This window comes from Ostrinia furnacalis, unplaced genomic scaffold, assembly GCF_004193835.3.
Source record: "Ostrinia furnacalis isolate ACB-3 unplaced genomic scaffold, ASM419383v2 OfSCF1268, whole genome shotgun sequence".
Classification (NCBI taxonomy): Eukaryota; Metazoa; Arthropoda; class Insecta; order Lepidoptera; family Crambidae; genus Ostrinia; species Ostrinia furnacalis.
Genome location: NW_021131507.1, coordinates 1156139 through 1176958, shown reverse-complemented (window position 1 = coordinate 1176958; position 20820 = coordinate 1156139). Strand labels below are relative to the sequence as shown.

The 20820-nt window shown below is 42.8% G+C and overlaps 1 protein-coding gene across 1 annotated transcript; it reads left to right on the top strand.

Moving 5' to 3' along the window:
- Nucleotides 1-6: 6 nt before the first annotated feature.
- On the top strand, nucleotides 7-20820 carry ValRS (Valyl-tRNA synthetase). Its single transcript, XM_028303734.1, has 20 exons — nucleotides 7-278; nucleotides 665-832; nucleotides 1350-1483; nucleotides 2196-2354; nucleotides 3048-3200; nucleotides 5963-6071; nucleotides 6621-6751; nucleotides 7878-7975; nucleotides 8388-8512; nucleotides 9145-9290; nucleotides 10481-10670; nucleotides 14655-14846; nucleotides 15019-15125; nucleotides 15665-15892; nucleotides 17149-17290; nucleotides 17834-18004; nucleotides 18716-18910; nucleotides 20047-20225; nucleotides 20557-20690; nucleotides 20807-20820. Exons 1-20 carry the CDS (start codon nucleotides 114-116, stop codon nucleotides 20818-20820), a joined length of 2940 nt encoding a protein of 979 aa, XP_028159535.1. The 5' UTR covers nucleotides 7-113.

Sequence of the window (20820 nt, the reverse complement as noted above, 5' to 3'; positions counted from 1 at the left end):
CGAATGTCATTAACGTCATTGTCGTCATTCTCTCGCAGCACATTTTGCATGCACGATTGCAAATGTGGCTATTTACTGTTTTAAAATCTAATTCATCTTTCTTTTTGTAAATCATGACTGACACCGAGACCACCAATGGTCCCTCTGGGGAACAGCCCCAAGAGAAGACCGCGAAACAACTGAAGAAAGAAGCCGAAAAAGCGGCAAAGTTGGAAAAACTTAAAGCGAAATTGGATAAGAAAAATGCCGCGCCAGCTGTGCAGAAAGATAAGCCAGAGGTAATTATTTTTATAGCTCTTTTATCTTAAATTATGAATCTTCTAGGTGATTCACTCGATCTATGAATGTTTACTTAGCTGTCATACAATGTATTTCCTTGTAGGTGTCTCACCTTCCAAGGTTTACTTAGGTGGTCCAGTGAAAGTAAAACCTGCAATTGTTACTGCTATTACATCAGTAATTGCGGTTGCTCTCTAATGAGTAATACTGTGATCTGTTGTGCAATTTGTTGAAGATTGAACAGCTTTCAAAACAATAGAATCTATATTTTTTGTAATTAAAGGTTATTTTCTTTATTAAAATCATTGTGATCACTATCTATAATTAATTATGAATTAATATTTTCATGTTAACTTTAATTCACTTAAAAAATATTTTATTCCAGAAAAAAGCTAAAGAAACAAAAGAAAGTGCAGTGTACACTGGCAATACAGCACCAGGAGACAAGAAAGACATAGCTGGGTCTATGCCCGATGCCTACAGCCCTCAGTATGTGGAGGCTGCCTGGTATGCCTGGTGGGAGAAGCAGGGCTTCTTCAAGCCAGAGTATGGGGTAAGCTGGAACAAAATTAACTAAATACAATGCTCTATTCTATTTAAGGCTTTTTTTATATAGTTTTTCACGGCTCTGGGTGCAAGCCCTTTTAAGCACTCTATTTAAGGCTCTGGCGAATATATTGCCTCTATAAATTGAATCAAATTCACTTATCATAAGATCAAAAACCAATGAAATTATTTTTACATGTTGTGTTGTAGAAGGCTACATTTACATACGTCTTTATGTTTTACATTAGTTGTTCCATTTCTCAGTACAGCAAATTCAAGACCTTATAGATGGTTCTAATATTTTTCCTCTAAAATGTGGATTTAAAAATAGCCAGATAATAATTTTTCATAGAAGTAAAAAAGGAAAAATATTTTGAAAGACTACTTTTCCAAATTGCTGGATGATTTCTGTTGACTATAATTTAGAATATTACAAATATTTCTAGTTTCTGTTAGAAATTAAAACTAAAAGTCAGTTAAATGGGAGATATAAGCCTATTTTATAACACTAAATCTTGTTACAGCGAAAATCAATACTGGATCCTAATCCGAAAGGCAAGTTCATGATGGTGATCCCTCCCCCTAATGTCACTGGAAGCTTGCATTTGGGACATGCCCTCACTAACGCAGTCCAAGATGCCCTAACTAGGTGGCACAGGTAATAATTTAGTATAATTTTTTAAATTTTTTTTTGCAGCACCACAAGGCAGATATTTGACCGCAATAGCACCTGATTTTAAGTGAGATGCAGTCTAGGGTGATACATACCTGCCCTAGATTAGCCTATTATATTCTAAAGAACAAAGTGCTATCACTGAAGCAATAAACTTTACATGTTATATATTACATGTTATCATGTTTCTAGATAACCTCATCATCTATAATTTCTATTAGATAAAATGCTATACACAGAAAAATATTAGCCAAGAAACTCAAAAAAACTACAAAGCATTAATTACATAATAAGGTCTTACCTGTGGTTTAACACAGGTTTTACCAGTGTAAAATTTGTTGAAAAATTGAAACATGATTTTAATTGAAATAATGTGACTAGAACAATCTGTAGGTGATCAAATTCAATCATGCGAGTATTTTGCTCTAGAATGAACGGCCGCACGACTCTGTAACTCGGACTGCGACCACGACGGTATCGCGACCCAAGTGGTGGTGGAGAATAATCTGTTGCCTCCCAATTTTAATCCTTACAACACTAGAATAAGAGTCATTTTGCTACAGAATGAACGGCCGCACGACTCTGGAACCCGGGCTGCGACCACGCGGGTATCGCCACCCAAGTGGTGGTGGAGAATAATCTGCTGTTTTCCAATTTTAATCCCTACAACACTAGAATAAGAGTCATTTTGCTACAGAATGAACGGCCGCACGACTCTCTGGAACCCAGGCTGCGACCACGCCGGTATCGCGACCCAAGTGGTGGTGGAGAAGAAGCTTTGGCGAGAAGAGAAGAAGTCACGCCACGACCTCGGTCGAGAGGAGTTCATCAAGAGAGTATGGGACTGGAAGAACGAGTGAGTACAATTTATATTGTATTGTTGTAACCTTTCGATACTCTCGATCACCTCTCATTATAACCACGATAGCCGAACGGTGCAGGGGTCGGACTTGCTGAATTGTCCACTCGTGGTGGTGATGGTGATCACACAAGCATTTTAACAAGGGCTCAACGGGATTTTTAGAAATTTGTAGTCAGTTTAAAGTGTGTAAAGTTTACATTGAGTTTCTTCTAAGAACCAGCCCATATGTTGTCGCGAAGGGCAAGCTATATTTGGGATGTGTACAAGAACCCTGAAAAAGGCCTACCTACCTATTGAATAAATGTTTTGATTTTCATTTGATTCATGTTATTAACTTATTATTACAAATATTCGTAATCCTAAAAACGTTTTGCAAAGCGACCTACCGAATTTACAGTACTGCTTATAAGTCCCTTAGTAATCCGGAATTTTTCCAAGAATCTGACAAATTATAATTATTATAAGAAAAATAATGGAAAATTATGTAGAATCAACAATAACCGTGCGATGTTGAAGTCATTGGGTGAGGCCTATGTTCAGCAGTGGACGTCCTGTGGCTGAAATGATGATGATGATGACGATGAACAATAAATAGGCACGTCGAATTACAGGATGGATGCGCCGGATTAGCCAAGAGCTGGATTACTGTCAATATTTTTTTAAATTTATGTAACCTTTTCCAAACAGAAAAGGCGGACGCATCTACGAGCAGCTCCGTTCTCTAGGCTCGTCGTTCGACTGGACGCGCGCGCGGTTTACGATGGACCCCAGCATGTGCCGCGCCGTCAACGAGGCCTTCATCCGCCTGCACGACGACGGCGACATCTACCGGGCCAACAGGTAGGCGACACTGAAGATATAAATCGTTTCATCCACGAAGACGCGCCCCAACATTCTTCCGCTAATGTTTGAGTGTTATTGGCACACGCTAAATTAACCATGAGTGCACACGCACACTACAATAATGACGCTCGGATTGCTCGGAGCAAACTCCCCGCACCCCGCACTTCCCTCGACCTAAAATTGGTGCGGCGCGTCTTCGTGGATGAAACGATCTATAATTATTTGTTTTGTTATGTAAAAAGCCAGGCGTATCTACCAACAGCGGGCTTTCTCTAAAAAACCTTATCCGCAGTTTCAAATGTTGCCATCCCTCTTACGTAAAGTGAGATGCCGGTATGAGTGACAGTGATAGACAGACCCGAGACTATGTAAACAGCGTTTTGGATTAGCTCTCAAGCTCAGTTCTCTAGGCTCGTTGTTCGACGTATCTAAGGTGGGTGTATCTACCAACAGTAGGATTCGAAAAACGTTATCCAAAGTTCCAAATGTAGCCATCCCTCTCACTCCAAGTGAGTTGCCGGTATGAGCGACAGTGACAGATAGACCCAAAGCCTTGCAGCTCCGTTCTCTAGGCTCGTCGTTCGACGTATCTAAGGCGGGTGTATCTACCAACAGCGGGGTTCAAAAAACCTTATCCAAAGTTCCAAATGTTGCCATCCCTCTCACTCCAAGTGAGTTGCCGGTATGAGCGACGGTGACAGATAGACCCAAAGCCCTGCAGCTCCGTTCTCTAGGCTCGTCGTTCGACGTATCTAAGGCGGGTGTATCCACGAACATCGGAGTGACTCCGAAAAACGTTATCCAAAGTTCCAAATGTTGCCATCTCTCTCACGCAAAGTGAGATGCCGGTATGAATGACGGTGACAGATAGACCCAAAGCCCTGTAGCTTCGTTCTCTAGGCTCGTCGTTCGATGTATCTACGAACATATCTAAGGTGGGTGTATCTACCAACAGCAGGGTTCAAAACACCTTATCCAAAGTTCCAAATGTAGCCATCCCTCTCTTTCCAAGTGAGTTGCCGGTATGAGCGACAGTGACGGATAGACCCAAAGCCCTGCAGCTCCGTTCTCTAGGCTCGTCGTTGGATGTATCTACGAACATATCTAAGGCGGGTGTATCTACGAACAGCAGGGTTCAAAAAACCTTATCCAAAGTTCCAAATGTTGCCGTTCCTCTCACTCCAAGTGAGTTGCCGGTAAGAGCGACGGTGACAGATAGACCCAAAGCCCTGCAGCTCCGTTCTCTAGGCTCGTCGTTCGACGTATCTAAGGCGGGTGTATCTACCAACAGCGGGTGACTCCGAAAAACCTTATCCGGAGTTTCAAATGTTGCGATCCCTCTCAATCCAAGTGAGTTGCCAGTATGAATGACAGTTACAGATAGACTCGAAACAATGTAAACAGCGTTTTTTTAGCCTTGTAGCTCCGTTCTCTAGGCTCGTCATTCGACGTATCTAAGGTGGGTGTATCTACCAACAGCGGGATTCAAAAAACCTTATCCAAAGTTCCAAATGTTGCCATCCCTCTCACTCCAAGTGAGTTGCCAGTAAGAGCGACAGTGACAGATAGACCCAAAGCCCTGCAGCTCCGTTCTCTAGGCTCGTCGTTCGACTGGACACGCGCGCGGTTTACTATGGACCCCAGCATGTGCCGCGCCGTCAACGAGGCCTTCATCCGCCTGCACGACGACGGCGACATCTACCGGGCCAACAGGTAGGCGACACTTTCTTCTAGGCGATTCTTTGTTTTGTAAGGCTTCAAGCACACCAACGCGTGCAGATCGCCATCGCCGACGCGATCATAGGCCAATGACAGGTCGCGTGACCAATGACAGGTTAAAAAGGCGGGCGAGAACAGCGGGGTTACTCCAAAAAACCTTATCCAAAACTCCAAATGTTGCCATCCCTCTCTCACGCAAAGTGAGTTGCCAGTGTAAGCGACGGTGACAGTTAGACCCGAAACTATGTACTTAAACCACAGAATAAGTAATAGTACAGGTACAGAAGGATTACTCCGCAAGACGATTTAAATAAATGCGAGTCTTGCTACGACGCGATACAGTGGAATTCAGCTCGCACAGCACTACGTACCTACAATTTTATTCACCTACAAGTTTTGTCTCTTTCTATCGCGTGCCTCTGAACTCTTCTTACGCTGTTAGGGTTGCTGTCTAGTGAAAAAATAATTAATCTACTTATTTGTAATGAGGTACGTATGTAGGTAAGTATGCATTCATTATGGAAAACCTTCATAGTAGGTTAGGTTCCTATACTATCCTAAGAATTATTGATTACCTACATGGCCAACATACCTTTCAGCATCTTTGGGAAGCGAAAAAAAAAGATAAATCCGGTAGATTACTTTTCGAATTTAAACACCCGAACGCCGCACAATATTTCTTTCTCTTTATGTCCATTTTTAAATAATACTTCGATCATAGAATTATAATCATACTACAACGCACGCCAGCGTCCTGACGAGCGCGCGCGTGACACTCGACTGATATAATACCCGCCGGCGGGGCGCTTCGCTGTAGGTAATTATCGGATGTACCGCGCGGAGTGAGCCAGGCCTGCTTAAACAGCGTTTTGGAGTAGCCTTGCAGCTCTATTCTCTAGGTTCGTTAGACTGGACCGTATGGTTCACGATGAAAAAAAGAAAGATTTACTTTTACTTACCTACAATTTTGCTTGTAACTTGTCCTTTCGTAAGTCAAGTCACTATTATTGCGAGTAACATTATCACTTTTTTGTTTACAGGCTTGTCAACTGGTCCTGCACACTCAAGAGCGCGATATCTGACATCGAGGTGGACAAAATGGAACTCACCGGCAGGACATTCCTCTCCATTCCTGGATACGATTCTAAGGTATGCCTTAACGCAACTCAAATATGTAATGAAATAATGTTTAGTTTTCAAAACGCGCAACTGCTTTTAGAAAGGATGAACCTTTAGTACAGTCAGCGTCAAATAATTCGCGACACCCAAACTGGCAAAAAATTGACAGCACAACCTTATTCCAATGAGGGCTATCGTTTTTATACTAAACAGTTGGCAGTGCCAACTTGGCACCCCTGGCGATTGACAGGACCTTACTCTACAGTGGCGCCATCTTGATGAGTGCAAATGCGATAGTCCTCCTACCACTTTAGCGCTCACAAGTTGGCGCCACTGTCTTCGCTACTAGCAAGTGACAGGACCTTACTCTACAGTGGCGTAAACTGGTGAGCGCTAAAACGATAGACCTCATTGTAACAAAGACGTGTTGCGAACTTTTTGGCTACTTTGTAAGTCACGAACTTGAGTATTTGACTTTGACTGTGCCTACTGCCTACCTTACGATCACGTGATTGAAAAAATGCGTTTCTGGACCAGCTCTAAGATGAAAATAATGTATAATTTCTTGTATTTGAACAGGTGGAATTCGGAGTACTAGTGTTGTTCGCGTACAAAGCAGAAGGTACTGATGACGAGATCGTGGTGGCGACCACCCGCCCGGAAACCATGCTCGGAGACGTAGCGGTGGCCGTGCACCCTAATGACGTCAGGTACCATAGACAAGCATTTTTTATTCATCATCATTTCAGCCACAGGACGTCCACTGCTGGACATAGGCCTACTACGCTGAAAACCAGCGTCGGGGCACGCGTGGCTAGATTAATGCTGAGCGCCTTTTTGGCACAATTATGCGTGTTTAGTTTTAAGTCCCTTTGTTCTGTTTTTTATTTTTTCTTTGTGTAAATAAAGTTTTTCTTATCTTCTTACTCCAATGATTTCCATATTGACCGGTTGGCAGCGTCCTGCATCCGTACTTTCTTGGTACCTTAATGCGGTCGTCGGTCCACCTTGTGGCCGGACGTTCCCGCTACGCTTTCCTGTATGTAGCCTCCACTACAGATTACAGATCCTTGCTGCCCCATCGGTTGTCAGTTCTGTAATTAATTGTACAGTCGCGCAATGAAAAGGTTCGTCACCTTAGTGTCGGTTTTCGCTTGCACTAGGTACTGATAAGAGTCAAACCTGCCAACATAACAGTGCAAGAAACAGTGCTGCTAACATTTAAATAAATATGACGTTTGCTAACGAATAAGGTTTTGCTTGTTTATTTTTCTATCCCATCATCAGTGCAATGCAATGATGACATTGACCAATTGACAATAGTTTTTTTTATTTTATAAGAAATAATAATGGCAGGTTGAACCAACAAGAAGGTTTTAGTTTAGCAATCATAATAATAAATCTTGACAAGATAAATCGTCAAACAACTTAGATCTGAATAATTTTGAACTTTACTGACGAACTGTTAAAGATTATTTTCTCTAACTCGAGATTATTCTGTAACATAGTTTCAAAAGGTAATATGTGCTCGCGATTCGTTGAAGGAATCAATTTGAAAACTGACGAACCTTTTCATTCCGTGACTGTACATAACTAAAAACACCGCACTGGAGGTGACCACAGACTAAAAAAAATCGTTAAAGTAACTGTAATCGTTCTGATAAATCTTTAACAATAAGATATCGAGCACCAGTAATGAACGCTGTAGCTATAGTCGGCCGCAACGCGAATCAATATGCCTGGCCTAGATGATGGTGCAGTGTAAAATTGTCCGCAAGGGTATTTATTTATTTCTTCATCAAGAACTTACTAATAAATGAAACGTTATTGTCTCAGGTACAGACACCTTATCGGCCAGAATCTTATTCACCCGATCGTGGACAGGAAACTGCCCGTCATTGCCGACGAGTATGTGGACATGAACTTCGGAACAGGTGGGAATGGAATCGAAATAAAAATATTTTAAACTTTAAAATAAAATATTTAAATGGTTTTCACTGTCTTTCTGCGCAAACGTCCATTGGCGCTCATGTCTTTTCGCGTAAGTATCCATACGCGCAAATGTCTTTCGAGCTCGGGTCTTTCGTGCAAAAGTCTTTCCCGCTATTGTCTTTCGCGCTAGTGTCTTATCGCGCATGTTTCTTCGCGCAAATGTCTTTCGCGCAAGTGTACCAGAACCTTGAAAAGTAGCTTTCGATCAGCAATGGATTGCAAATGGCACATTCGTCATCAACCATCATTATCATTTCAGCCACATGACGTCCACTTAGCCCCCTAATTCCTAAATAATCCCCAAAAAATTGCATATTATTAAACCAAAGTATAAAATGTATTGTTTTATTTCAGGCGCCGTGAAAATAACTCCCGCGCACGATCCCAATGACTACGAGATCGGCAAGCGGCACAACCTGCCTTTCATCACTATTTTCGACGACGAAGGAAAAATGCTCGACAACTGCGGGCCGTTTGAGGTAAGTTTATCTTAAATGGAGTTACTACAGAATCTCATTTAACCAGTAGCAAGTTTGGGCAGAATCTGCTATGTAGTTAACTTGTACCCCAAAATCAATTAGGATTCAAAAAGAGCATACACTTTTGTATTGTATGAATTCAAGGACTCAATAAAAAGCTTCACGCAAATGGGTGTGTCGAATATTATGAGTAATGTTTATCTGTCAAATGGTTTAGAGAGAGACAGAGACAGAAACTAGGATGCTTCAATACGCTCCACTGGGGCCTTTAAAAATAAATTAAATCAAGTCTGCATGAATGCAGTTAAAAAGGCCAAAAATCTAAACTACATTGAACCATAATTGCTTGACCGTCAAATATATGAAACAAAAATTTTAGACATTTGATAGACAATTTAACCAAAGAGGAAAATTTTCTTGATTATTTATATTACTAGCTGACCCGGCGAACTTTGTTCCGCCTTAATGGCAATAAATAACGGGATAAAAAGTATCCTATGTCCTTCTCCTGGCTCTAAACTACCTCCCTGACAATTTTCAGCTAAATCGGTTCAGCCGTTCTTGAGTTATAAGCGAAGTAACTAACACGACTTTCTTTTATATATATAGATAGATTATAATTTTCTTCGCAGGGCATGAAGCGTTTCGACACCCGTCGCAACATCGTCAAGATGCTGGAGCAGCTGAAGCTATACCGCAAGACCAAGGACCACGCCATGGTGGTGCCTCTCTGCAGCCGCTCCAAGGATGTAGTGGAACCGATGCTGAAGCCGCAATGGTGAGTGGCAGGTGGAAATACAATCGAGTGTGCTGTTATAAGGCACAGTTTCCGCCAAGGCGGAGCACTTAGAATTTCGTCCAATGACCCCAAGCTACCCATCCTTATCGCTCGCGCGTAATTATATTGCTGTCGCGACTGTGCGACGGGCGGCCGCAGTGAGTGTGCGAGCGCGATAGCAACATAATTACGCGCGAGCAATAAGGATGGGTAGCTTGGGGTCATTGGACAAAATTCTACGTGCTCACGGACCAGGCTTTAGTAGTATACAAACAGGTTTCTGTTTTAATATTAACGTTCACACAGACATCCCGTTTTCAGCGTCCCATAAAAAACTGAGTTTGAATTTGTATATCGAATTTTAAAAACACATTTCACACGACACGAGTTTTGCGGGATACTGCATTACTGGATCTCGCAAAACTGAATTGCCGTAGGAACGAGCCCCAAGTGCATATTTAGAATAAGTAGGGGTAAGATAAAGGCGATAACTGGGACTGCTGATTCTAGGGTCGGTAGTTCGATCCCCGTCATATGCGAACAGCTTAACTATTGTGGTAAATACAAACTTAATATACTTAGCTTATCTGAAGAGGATAACGAGACGGTTTGTAATCGGTAGTTGCAATAAATAATTTGAATTTGAATTTGTTATGCGTTTTAGAAGAATTGAAGATTCATTCAACCGCCTCTGTGGTCTAGTGGTAAGACCACCTGTTTCAGATGCAGAGGTCCCGGGTTCGATTCCCAGTGGGAGCAGATTTTTCTGTTCGGTTTAGTTGGTGGTAGGACTTGTTCTAAGTCCGCCTGGCTAGCTACCATCATCTTACATAAGTCTGTCGCCATAACAACAATGTTAACAGCATTGTTGTGTTCCGGCAGTTAGAGGTAAAATAGCCAGTTCCTCCGTGGTTGAGGATTCCGGGTGTAGCTCGTTTCCACCTTCGGCCTGATCATCACTTACCATCAGGTGAGATACAGGCCAAGAGCTTCCTCGTTGGGGATAAAAAATAAAAATAAAAAAGAAGAGGCAACTAAGGGACAAAATATGCGAACATCATATCGCCCCAATCCGTCTAGCCCGCGTGGGGAGTATAGACCTCATTCTCCATATGCCTCTAGTTATTGATGACGACCGTGCTCATGCAGTCTAGACTAAATGACCTGATGATGACACGTTCCTTCCCCAGGTACGTTCGCTGTGACACCATGGCCTCAGAAGCGATCAAAGCCGTCAAGTCAGGCGAACTGAAGATCATACCCGATGTCCACGAGAAGACCTGGTACCATTGGATGGAGAACATCAGAGATTGGTGTATCTCCCGCCAGCTGTGGTGGGGACATAGGATCCCGGCATATAAGGTCACGTTGGCCACCCAGGTGAGCTATTTTGAACTTTTTTAGCTAAGGAATATGAGTGATTTTACTATAGACACTCAAGCAAACTTAATACATACGTGACCTGGTACCACTGGATGGAGAACATCAGAGACTGGTGCATCTTCCGTCAGTTGTGGTGGGAGCACAAGATCCCGGCGTATAAGGTCACGTTGGCCACCCAGGTAAGCTATTTTGAACTTTTTAGCTAAGGAATATGAGTGATTTTACTATAGACACTCAAGCAAGCTTAATACACATACGTGACCTGGTACCACTGGATGGAGAACATCAGAGACTGGTGCATCTCCCGCCAGTTGTGGTGGGGACATAGGATCCCGGCGTAGAAGGTCACGTTGGCCACCCAGGTAGACTATTTTGAACTTTTTAGCTAAGGAATATGAGTGATTTTACTATAGACACTCAAGCAAGCTTAATACATACGTGACCTGGTACCACTGGATGGAAAACATCAGAGACTGGTGTATCTCCCGCCAGTTGTGGTGGGGTCATAGGATCCCCGCGTATAAGGTCACGTTGACCACCCAGGTAAGCTATCTTGGAACTTTTTAGCTAAGGAATATGGGTGATTTTCCAATAAAACTACTCAGGCGAGCTGAAGACCACGCCTATGTGGTACTACCACTGGATGGTGGACATCCGCGACTAGTAACGCTGCGTTGCGTGTCGTTTTAAGGTGTGACGTCACGCGATTTCAAATGTCTGTATCATAAATAAATGTCATTTTTAGAAAGCACAGGCTGAATTTACTATGCCAAAGCTAATGAAAAAACGGTCCTTTATGAACTGACTATCTTGGTAAAGAACGCGCCTAAAACGCCATGGAACGCTGCGTTTTGTTTTAAGATGTGACGTCACGCGATTTCAAATATCTACCTTATATGTATTTTTTAGAAAATAGAAGGTACTGGCTGAATTCACTAGACCAAAGCTAAAGAGCGCGTAAGAAAGAAAAAACTCCTTGACTATCTTGGTAAGGAACGCGCCCAAAATGTCAAACGCTGTGTGTTGTTTTGAGGTGTGACGTCACGCGTATTGAAAATCTTAAGTTTTTCTTTTCATAAAGAAAAACACTGGCTGATTTAACAAATGCCAAAGCTTAACAAGTGTAAGAAATTAAAAAAAACTTGCATGTTCCTGTATTTGAACTCACTATCCCGACAAGGAGCGCGCCCCAGACGAAGAGATTTCTAAAAACGATTTCTCAATAGAACTGGATGGTGAGCAGCCGTGACTAGAATGCTGCGCTGCGTGCTGTGTAAAAATTATATGACGTCACGCGATTTCAGTTATCTGTATAGGTCTTTTAGAAAGAGTAAGCCGCTGGCTGATTAAACTATACCAAAGCTGAGATTCTTTCGACACTTCTTTACATCAGTCGATATCTAGTCTTGAAGTGGTCGTAGGGCAAGCTATGTTGGAACGTGTATATGTGCCCTGAAAAGGGCCTACATACTAATAAAGTATGAATTTTAATTCGAAAGAAATGTGTAAGATACGGGACTATTTCCACCTCTCGTTCCCACCACTGTAACTCCTGTGTAGCCAGGATCTACAGCTTGACCGCCATAAAAACCCAACCAATAACGTAAGATAGGAAAATGATTGCTTATCCTTTATTTGAACTGACTATCCCGGCAAGGAGCGCGCCCCGGACGAGGAGACGAAGACGGCGCCGCGCCGCCGCCGCACGCGCAGCGGCCGCAAGAAGTGCGCGCGCATCCGCGCCCGCCACCACGACGCCGTCGCCGCCGCGCTCTCGCGCTCCACATGCGTACGTCAGCATGCATGCGATGTTTGCATGCATGCGTGTACTGGTAGCATACATGCGTGTGATGTTGCATGCATGCGTGTACTGGTAGCATACATGCGTGCGCATAGTAGGGAATATGCATCGATTTTAAAAGTTAATAATAAACCATTACATAGTAGAAAACAAAGTCGCTTTCAGCTATCTGTCCCTAATATTTAAAACTACGTAAACGTACGTATTTAATAAACTAATATTTAAAACTACGCAATGGATTTTGATACTGTTTTTTAAATAGATAGAGTGATTCAAATGGAAGTTGTATATGTTTAGCACCAGTTATGTTTAAATAAACAGTTAGTTAAATCATAGAATTTATGAAAACTAGTTACAAGTGTTTAAACTTTGCATGGAAATAGCTGAGCGTGACGTCAAATGTCACCCGCCCATAGTAACTTGTATGGGACTTGTGTGTCATTCTCAATGACCAATGACGTCATTAGATCTCCAACGTCTTATGTCTTAGGTGTCTTTTGAAATTTTTGTTAAAGAAAAGCTGATTAATTTGATAATACCTACCAAGGCTACTGAAATGTGAGAAATCAAAAACCTTGCATATTCCCTATTTCCATGCCTATACGTACATGCGTGCCTTGTAATCATTCGTGCGTGCACTGGTAGCATACATGCGTGTGTTATTGACATGCACGTGTGTGTTTCTAGAACGCTTTCGTTGTTGGCATAGATGCATACGTTGGTAGCATGCATTCCTTCATTGGTAGCGCACATTATACATGTGTACAGTACTAGCATACATGCGTGATTTGCAAGCGTCAAAAGCACAGTCATGTATGCGATCTTATGCGTGTATTGTTTTTTAGCATAAAATGCGCACGTTGTAAGCATACATGCATACAAGCATGCGTGGAGTCTTTGGCTAGTTATTGTGCTTTATTTGATCAATTTGTTCTTTTTGGTTGGTTTTAGCTAGCCTTTGCCTGATAAATAATACACGCGGTGCGTATAATCTCTCATTTTACACCCCATTATTATGTACAGTAAACTGTTCCATTTATGGCAGTGGAAAAAAATAAAGTTATATATATAAAATTAATTATTTCATAACTCAGGCAAAGGATTCACAGGATTTTGTCAAAATGCAATTTTATACATAGTGTATTGTTTTTGTCGTTCCAGTTGCACTTAATGGTTGCATGTGTCAATGCACTAATTATGTGCGTTTTTGTTGGCAGCTATTGTAGATTGCATTAAGTTTTTTTTTATGATTATTGAAACCTTGGTGTGAATGCTGGTAGCACATAAACGTGCCTGTTTATTTACTTTTTACATCTATTTTTATTTATGTTGTATAGAAAACATTATTTAATAGACTAATATAAGGTTTTCATTACCAATAGCACAACATCATAATACCCATATTATGCAACTTACAGTCAAACTAATTTTAACATAAACCAAAATTGAGAAGACTTGCAAAACAGAATTGTCATCTAAAGCCCGGTCGCCGAGAACGTAGAATTTCGTCCAATGACCCCAAGCTACCCATCCGTATCGCTCGCGAGTAATTATGTTGCTATCGCGCTCGCACACTCACTGCGGCCGCCCTTCGCACAGTCGCGACAGCAATATAATTACGCGCGAGCGATAAGGATGGGTAGTTTGTATGTAGGTACTTCATTTGTTTTAAGTAACTGTCCTCTCTATAGGTTGTCTGGAAGAGATCGCTTCATAGCGATAAGACCGCCTAATTGTACCTTATGTGTTCGTTTTCTTTCTATTTCTTTTTATGTGGTGTACAATAAAGAGTATTTTATTATTATTATTAGTTTGGGGTCATTGGACGAAATTCAACGTGCTCGGCGACCGGACTATAGCCACCATAACAAATATAACGATCAATGTACAGACGACAGCGCCTCAAGCTTAACACCGTGGCTCCAAATCTAGTTGTAGAAGTGCTATTTCGCAATACAAAATAGCCTGAGACTGTAGACTCTACATTCATCACTGGCTCATGAAGACATTCAGCTATTTGTTAACCCTTTAATAAGACGGGTAAAAAAACATAAAAATAGTATAGCAATACATTCCTAAAGCCTTCTAAATAGCTAACCCACCACATCTCTTGTGTATTCAACTCTCACCTTTATCCCCACAGCAAAAAGACGAACTCATCCTAACCCTTAACCCCACAGAAAAAAGACGAAGACTTCTGGATATCAGCACACTCCGAAGAAGAGGCTCGTATCAAAGCAGCGAACAAATACCAGGTGCCGGCCGACCACATCACCCTGGCGAGAGATGAGGACGTCCTGGACACTTGGTTCTCGTCCGGACTGTTCCCGTTCTCGATATTCGGGTGGCCTGACCAGACTGAGGATTTACAGGTGAGGTCTTTTGCTTGAAATTTGTCTATGAAGGAAAATGATTCCGGGTTTTGAGTGCACGTTAACCCTTCATTCTAACTTAACGATGGCATACGCCTAAGGCCTAATATAGTCTGACACCCCAGAAATGGAAGGAACATTATTTTTATATCTTATGGTCTTCTTTGTGTAGGCGTTCTATCCTGGAACACTGCTGGAAACTGGACACGACATCTTATTCTTCTGGGTGGCAAGAATGGTGTTCTTCGGTCAACGACTTTTAGGAAAACTACCTTTCAAGTAAGTACATATTTTATATTAGGATATACTTGTACTGAAAGCCTGCCTTTAAAGTGGCATATTGCATAAATAAACTTTGCTCCGTCTCTTGTTTTCATTATAGTGTATGTATATCATGCTGGCAAGTTAATCTTAGAATGATATCTTTGTTCACACCGGACGATTCACGATGTTCTGCTTGCGTACTGTTGAATAGAACTTGAGGATGTTTTAATATCGTGCAGATTTAATGACGGACGCGGGATTGCCGCGCAAAATACACACTATGGCCCAGACAACACGGTGAAACGCAATAGCAACGAAACTGCAACTTCTAGTTACTTTTGAGTTGCATATTAAGTTTCTGCCATAAATTCCGTTGAGAGACCACACATGACGCGACCAGTTTGAAACCGGTTTGACCGTTGTCAAACTGTTAGACCGTTTGCGTTTCACCGTGTGTTCCGGGCCTATGGCGTGCCGCACGTGTTCAGATTGTCCGGTGTCGACCACGCTATGAATACACGATCTAGAATACGATCCAAGATTCCCTTTTCCAGAGAAATCTACCTCCACCCAATGGTGCGAGACGCGCACGGCCGCAAGATGTCCAAATCGCTGGGCAACGTCATCGACCCAGTGGACGTGGTGCGCGGAGTGACGCTCGAGCAGTTGCACGCGCAACTCGCGGACTCCAACCTGGACCCCAAGGAGGTGGAGCGGGCCAAGTCTGGCCAGAAGCAGGACTATCCCAACGGGATACCAGAGTGCGGGACTGACGCGCTGAGGTAAGGTTTGGGACACGCCCACGAATTTAAACCGCGCCCATTTTGTTCTCTCCCTTTTTTGTCTCTCTTCCTGTCTCTTTATCTCCCTCTTCCTGTCTCTTTATCTTTCCCACTCTTTCTCGCTCCCCCTCTCTTTCCCTCTCTCCCCCTCTCTTTCCCTCTCTCCCCTCTCTTTCCCTCTCTCCCCCTCTCTTTCCCTCTCTCCCCCTCTCTTTCTCTCTCTCCCCTCTCTTTCCCTCTCTCTTTCTCTCTCTCCCCTCTCTTTCCCTCTCTCCCCTCTCTTTCTCTCTCTCCCCCTCTCTTTCTCTCTCTCCCCATCTCTTTCTCTCTCTCCCCCCCCTCTCTTTCCCTCTCTCCCCCTCTCTTTCCCTCGCTCCCCCTCTCTTTCCCTCTCTACCCCTCTCTTTCCCTCGCTCCCCCTCTCTTTCCCTCTCTCCCCCTCTCTTTCTCCTCCTCTCTCACCCTCTCTTTTTCGCTCTTCTCTTTCTCTCTCTCTTCCCCTCTCTTTCTCTCTCTCGTATCTTGAGAGCCGTAAGATGTCAAGTCCCTCGGCAACGTCATCGACCCAGTGGACGTGGTGCGCGGAGTGACGCTTGAGCAGTTGCACGCGCAACTTGCGGACTCCAACCTGGACCCCAAGGAGGTGGAACGGGCCAAGTCTGGCCAGAAGCAGGACTATCCTAACGGGATACCGGAGTGCGGGACTGATGCGCTGAGGTAAAACTAGGTCACGCACATAAATGGGGAAACCACACCCACTGTGTTTAAATCCCTCTTTTTCTCTCTCCCTCTCTTTCTCTCCCCTACCCTTTTCTCACAACTTGTCTTGTGAGTCACAAGCATAGCTCGCTTACTCGAACCTGGATCTGAAGGTTAAGGTAATGTGTAATTATTATTGTGTTTAACTCTTATGAGTGTCTCCCGAGTTTCTTCCGCCACGTCTTTTTAGCACCAGCTGACATGATGTCCCTAAGAGGTGGTATGGGAAGAACATTTAGGACGTGTATAATGTGCTCTGAAAAGAGCCTACATTAAAGAATTTGATTTTGAAAGTAAGGCTTAAGTCACGCCTACGAGTGGGGAAGCCACGGCCATTTCATTTAACTCCCTTTTTGTTGTATTCCATCTTCATCTCTCTAGCTTCCCCTTCCCCCCCCCCTCTCTCTCTCTCTCTCTCTAATGTTTGTAAAAAATAAAGATGAAAAACAGATTTTACCGTTGTAATGGCTCAAATAAACGTATGGTTTTTCCCACAGGTTCGCCTTATGCGCGATGACGCAAGGCCGAGACCTGAACCTGGACATCCTACGCGTTCAAGGCTACCGTTTCTTCTGCAACAAGCTGTGGAACGCCGCCAAGTTTGCGCTCATGTACTTCCCCAAGGACACCGTCTATGAGGTCAGTAAGAACAGCTTTCCAAGTTCGCGCTTATGTACTTTCTGTAGGACACTGTTTATGAGGTCAGTAAGAAAAGCTTTCCAAGTTCGCACTTATGTACTTTCTGTAGGACACTATGAGGTTAGTAAGAAGGTTTAAAATATGAAAACTTCACCCTACATCTTTTGGCGATAAAATGTGCGTTAATATTTGTGTTGCCTGATGTCTAGCAGATGACTACAACTTCCAATTTATCTTCATTTAAACGACTTAAAAATCTACCAATATAAAAACTACAGATCCTAAACTCCCTCGGTGTGGTCATCTTCTACATAAGTGTAGAACAATATGAAAATGAAAAGTTCGACAATCTACAATATGAAAAGTTCGACGCTTATACTACTCTTCAAATGAAGCTTTGCAGTAAATAATAAAGGGTTTCATTAAATAAAAAACCAAAAATTATGGTATTGTGCGTATAAATATAGCAAATTTTTTACAAGAATTACTCTCGCATTTCCAGTTGCACCTTAGAATTAAAAAATAGTAACCATAATTTCCCAGGTCCACACACCAAATGTACCAGCCGACCTGGCTCCAATGGACCGGTGGATGTTGTCCAAACTGGCCCTCGCCGTGCAGAAGGCGAACGCCGGCTTCCAAGCATACGACTTCCCGTCAGCCACTACTCATTGTTATAACCTGTGGCTGTATGACCTTTGCGATGTTTATTTGGTGAGTTTTTGTGTCTATTAAAGTATAATAAGGTTCGCCTTAGTGCTGTAGGGACACATTGTATTATGTTGACTTTGCAATATTGTATTTCATGCGAGTTGCATTCTGGCAACTGGTGATACAGTTGTGACAGTAAGGTGTTACAGTGCAAAAACTAATTAGCTGCAATTTTTACCACAATTAAGTTTTATTACCAATCTATTCGTCTAATCAAATCCGTTATTTAGACATCAGTTATTTGGCGCAAGTACACTATGCGGAAAATTAACCGAGACGAATCGCTAGATCTCACACCGAAGTATGGGTGACTCACGGGTGGGGGGAAGAGAAAGTAACCGAAATGGTGTTCACACTATTACCTCTCGGCCAATTTCCCACATAGTGTACTTGCTCCGACTGTTTTGTTATTTCTACTAACTACTCCATAGAGGACTGAAGTTCTTGTTATACTATCAATATGTATATAGAATCAGGGCCATTTTTAACAATAACACGTGTTAACAGCACGTTAACACGTAGCATCCCAAATCTGGCTCGAAGGACCATGTTTTTTTTGGAAAATATTTTTATAAACTTATCAAATAAAATCATAACATTTTAGTAAGTATTGATTTGGAAATTCGAAAAAGCCTGAAAAAATCTGACGTTTAATAATGGTGAAATCTTAAAATTCGCGATTGACTTATCGAAAATCTTTTTGTTAACCCTCAGGAGTACCTAAAACCAGTGTTCGCGCAAGGCACCGAAGAACAGAAGGCAGCGGCCAGGCGTACTCTCTACACCACCCTGGACTACGGCCTCAAGCTGCTCAGTCCCTTCATGCCGTTCGTCACTGAGGAGCTGTTCCAAAGATTGCCGAGGAAGGATACGTCATGCCCTTCCATCTGTGTGGCCAGCTATCCAACGGTACTTACTTATGGTCCTATGTCCCCTAGATGGGGCAGAGGGCGTCCACAACAGTCCTCCATCTCGTTCGGTCTTGAGCTTCTCGCTTGATCTCGCTCCAGGTCTTGCCGATCTTCTTCGCCTCGTCCGCTACAGTGCGTCGCCAAGTTACCTGGGTCGACCACGTTTGCGTTTTCCTTGGGGATTCCAATCCAGAGCCTGCTTAGGGATGTGATCGGGGTCCCTTCGGAGAGTGTGGCCAATCCAGTTCCACTTGCGGCGCTTGATCTGCTGGTCGATCGGAATTTCGTGGCAGCGTTCCAATAGCTCGACGTTGGAGATTTTCTCGGGCCAGTATATGCCGAGAATTCGGCGAAGGCAGCGGTTGATGAAGACCTGCAGCTGGTGCGAGATAACCTTGGTGACCATATCCAACGGTAAGATAGTAGATTATTAGACTAGTTTCCTTTACTAGCTTCAGACTACAGGGCCAGCTATCCTACGGTAAGATATCGATACACTAAGATAACGATACAGTAGGATATTTGACTGGTTTCTTAAACCAGCTTGCTGGACTATGGCCTCAAGCTGCTCAGTCCCTTCATGCCGTTCGTCACTGAGGAGCTGTTCCAACGATTGCCGAGGAAGGATACGTCATGCCCGTCTATTTGTGTGGCCAGCTATCCAACGGTAAGATAATGATGTACAAGTTTGTACTAAACACGATACAGTTGGAGTAGAGCGGGAAGTCGAAACTTAACTTCGAACTCCTCTTATGTTCTTCTGATTCATTTCATTGCGGGTCCAATGACAGTTTAACTTTCCCCCGGGACAAACTTGACCTTCACTGGTCGGGTTTTTATTTGTGGTCGAGCTGTAGATCCCGGCCACACACTAGTTGCAATAGGAGTAGTATATTTGAATGGTTTCCTATGCTAGCTACCGTTTGTGTAGCCAGCTATGGTAATGTACGTAGCATACCAGACCAGTGGGACTTTTACTGGTTTGTAAGCTAAAACAATAAGTATAATAAGTAATTATTCAAAAGCATGATAATTCAATTTTATCGATAATCGATATTTAGTGATGTTCACCATGCCAGAAAATGACTCTGTTTTAGCAACCACATTTAACTAAAAATACCCTTGTTTCCTCAGGAATCCGACGCGCCCTGGCGGTCGGAAGCCATCGAAGCGGACGTGGAGACAGTCCTCAAGATGGTGCACCTGATCCGCTCCTCGCGGTCCGAGTACAACCTGGCCAACAAGCAGAAGACCACCGCGCACCTCATCATAGCGGAAGACTTGAAGGGAGACCATTTAAGGGCATTGTTCAGGTATGTGCAGTTGATAACACAGCAGATTATGCATTTTGATAGAACTATAGCATTTGTTTAACCACGATACCACATTATTTAAAACGTCAAAGCGTACAAAAAGCAACGTTTCCGCGAAAGTACCTCATGTTGACTTCTGCGAAATAAAGTACCTAGTAAACCAACCGGCACTAGTTGATATTGCCCAAAATTGTTGTATATGACCCTATAGCATGCCCTAGCCATATTTTTACTTATAAAGAAAAAATAACTGCGTCACTTTACCACTACTATTTCACTTGTGCTTGTGAACTACATTTTAACGAAGCAACGAAACGTTTTTCTTTTACAGGAACTTGCAGTCATTGGCGTACAGTGAACTGAGCGATGAGAAGCCTCCGACTGGGTGCTCCATTCTGACTGTATCTGATAAAATTGAAGTGCATTTAGTGCTTAAGGTAATTCAGATCCCACTAAAAACATTCTGTAAAAAACTAGCCAAGTCTCGATGGAGCTGCTTGTTTATCTCTAAAAAGTAATGAAATCTAGACAAAGTCGTGCCAAGTCTATGGTTCCTTACTGCGATTTCTTTATTATTATAGTTAATGTTGTATGA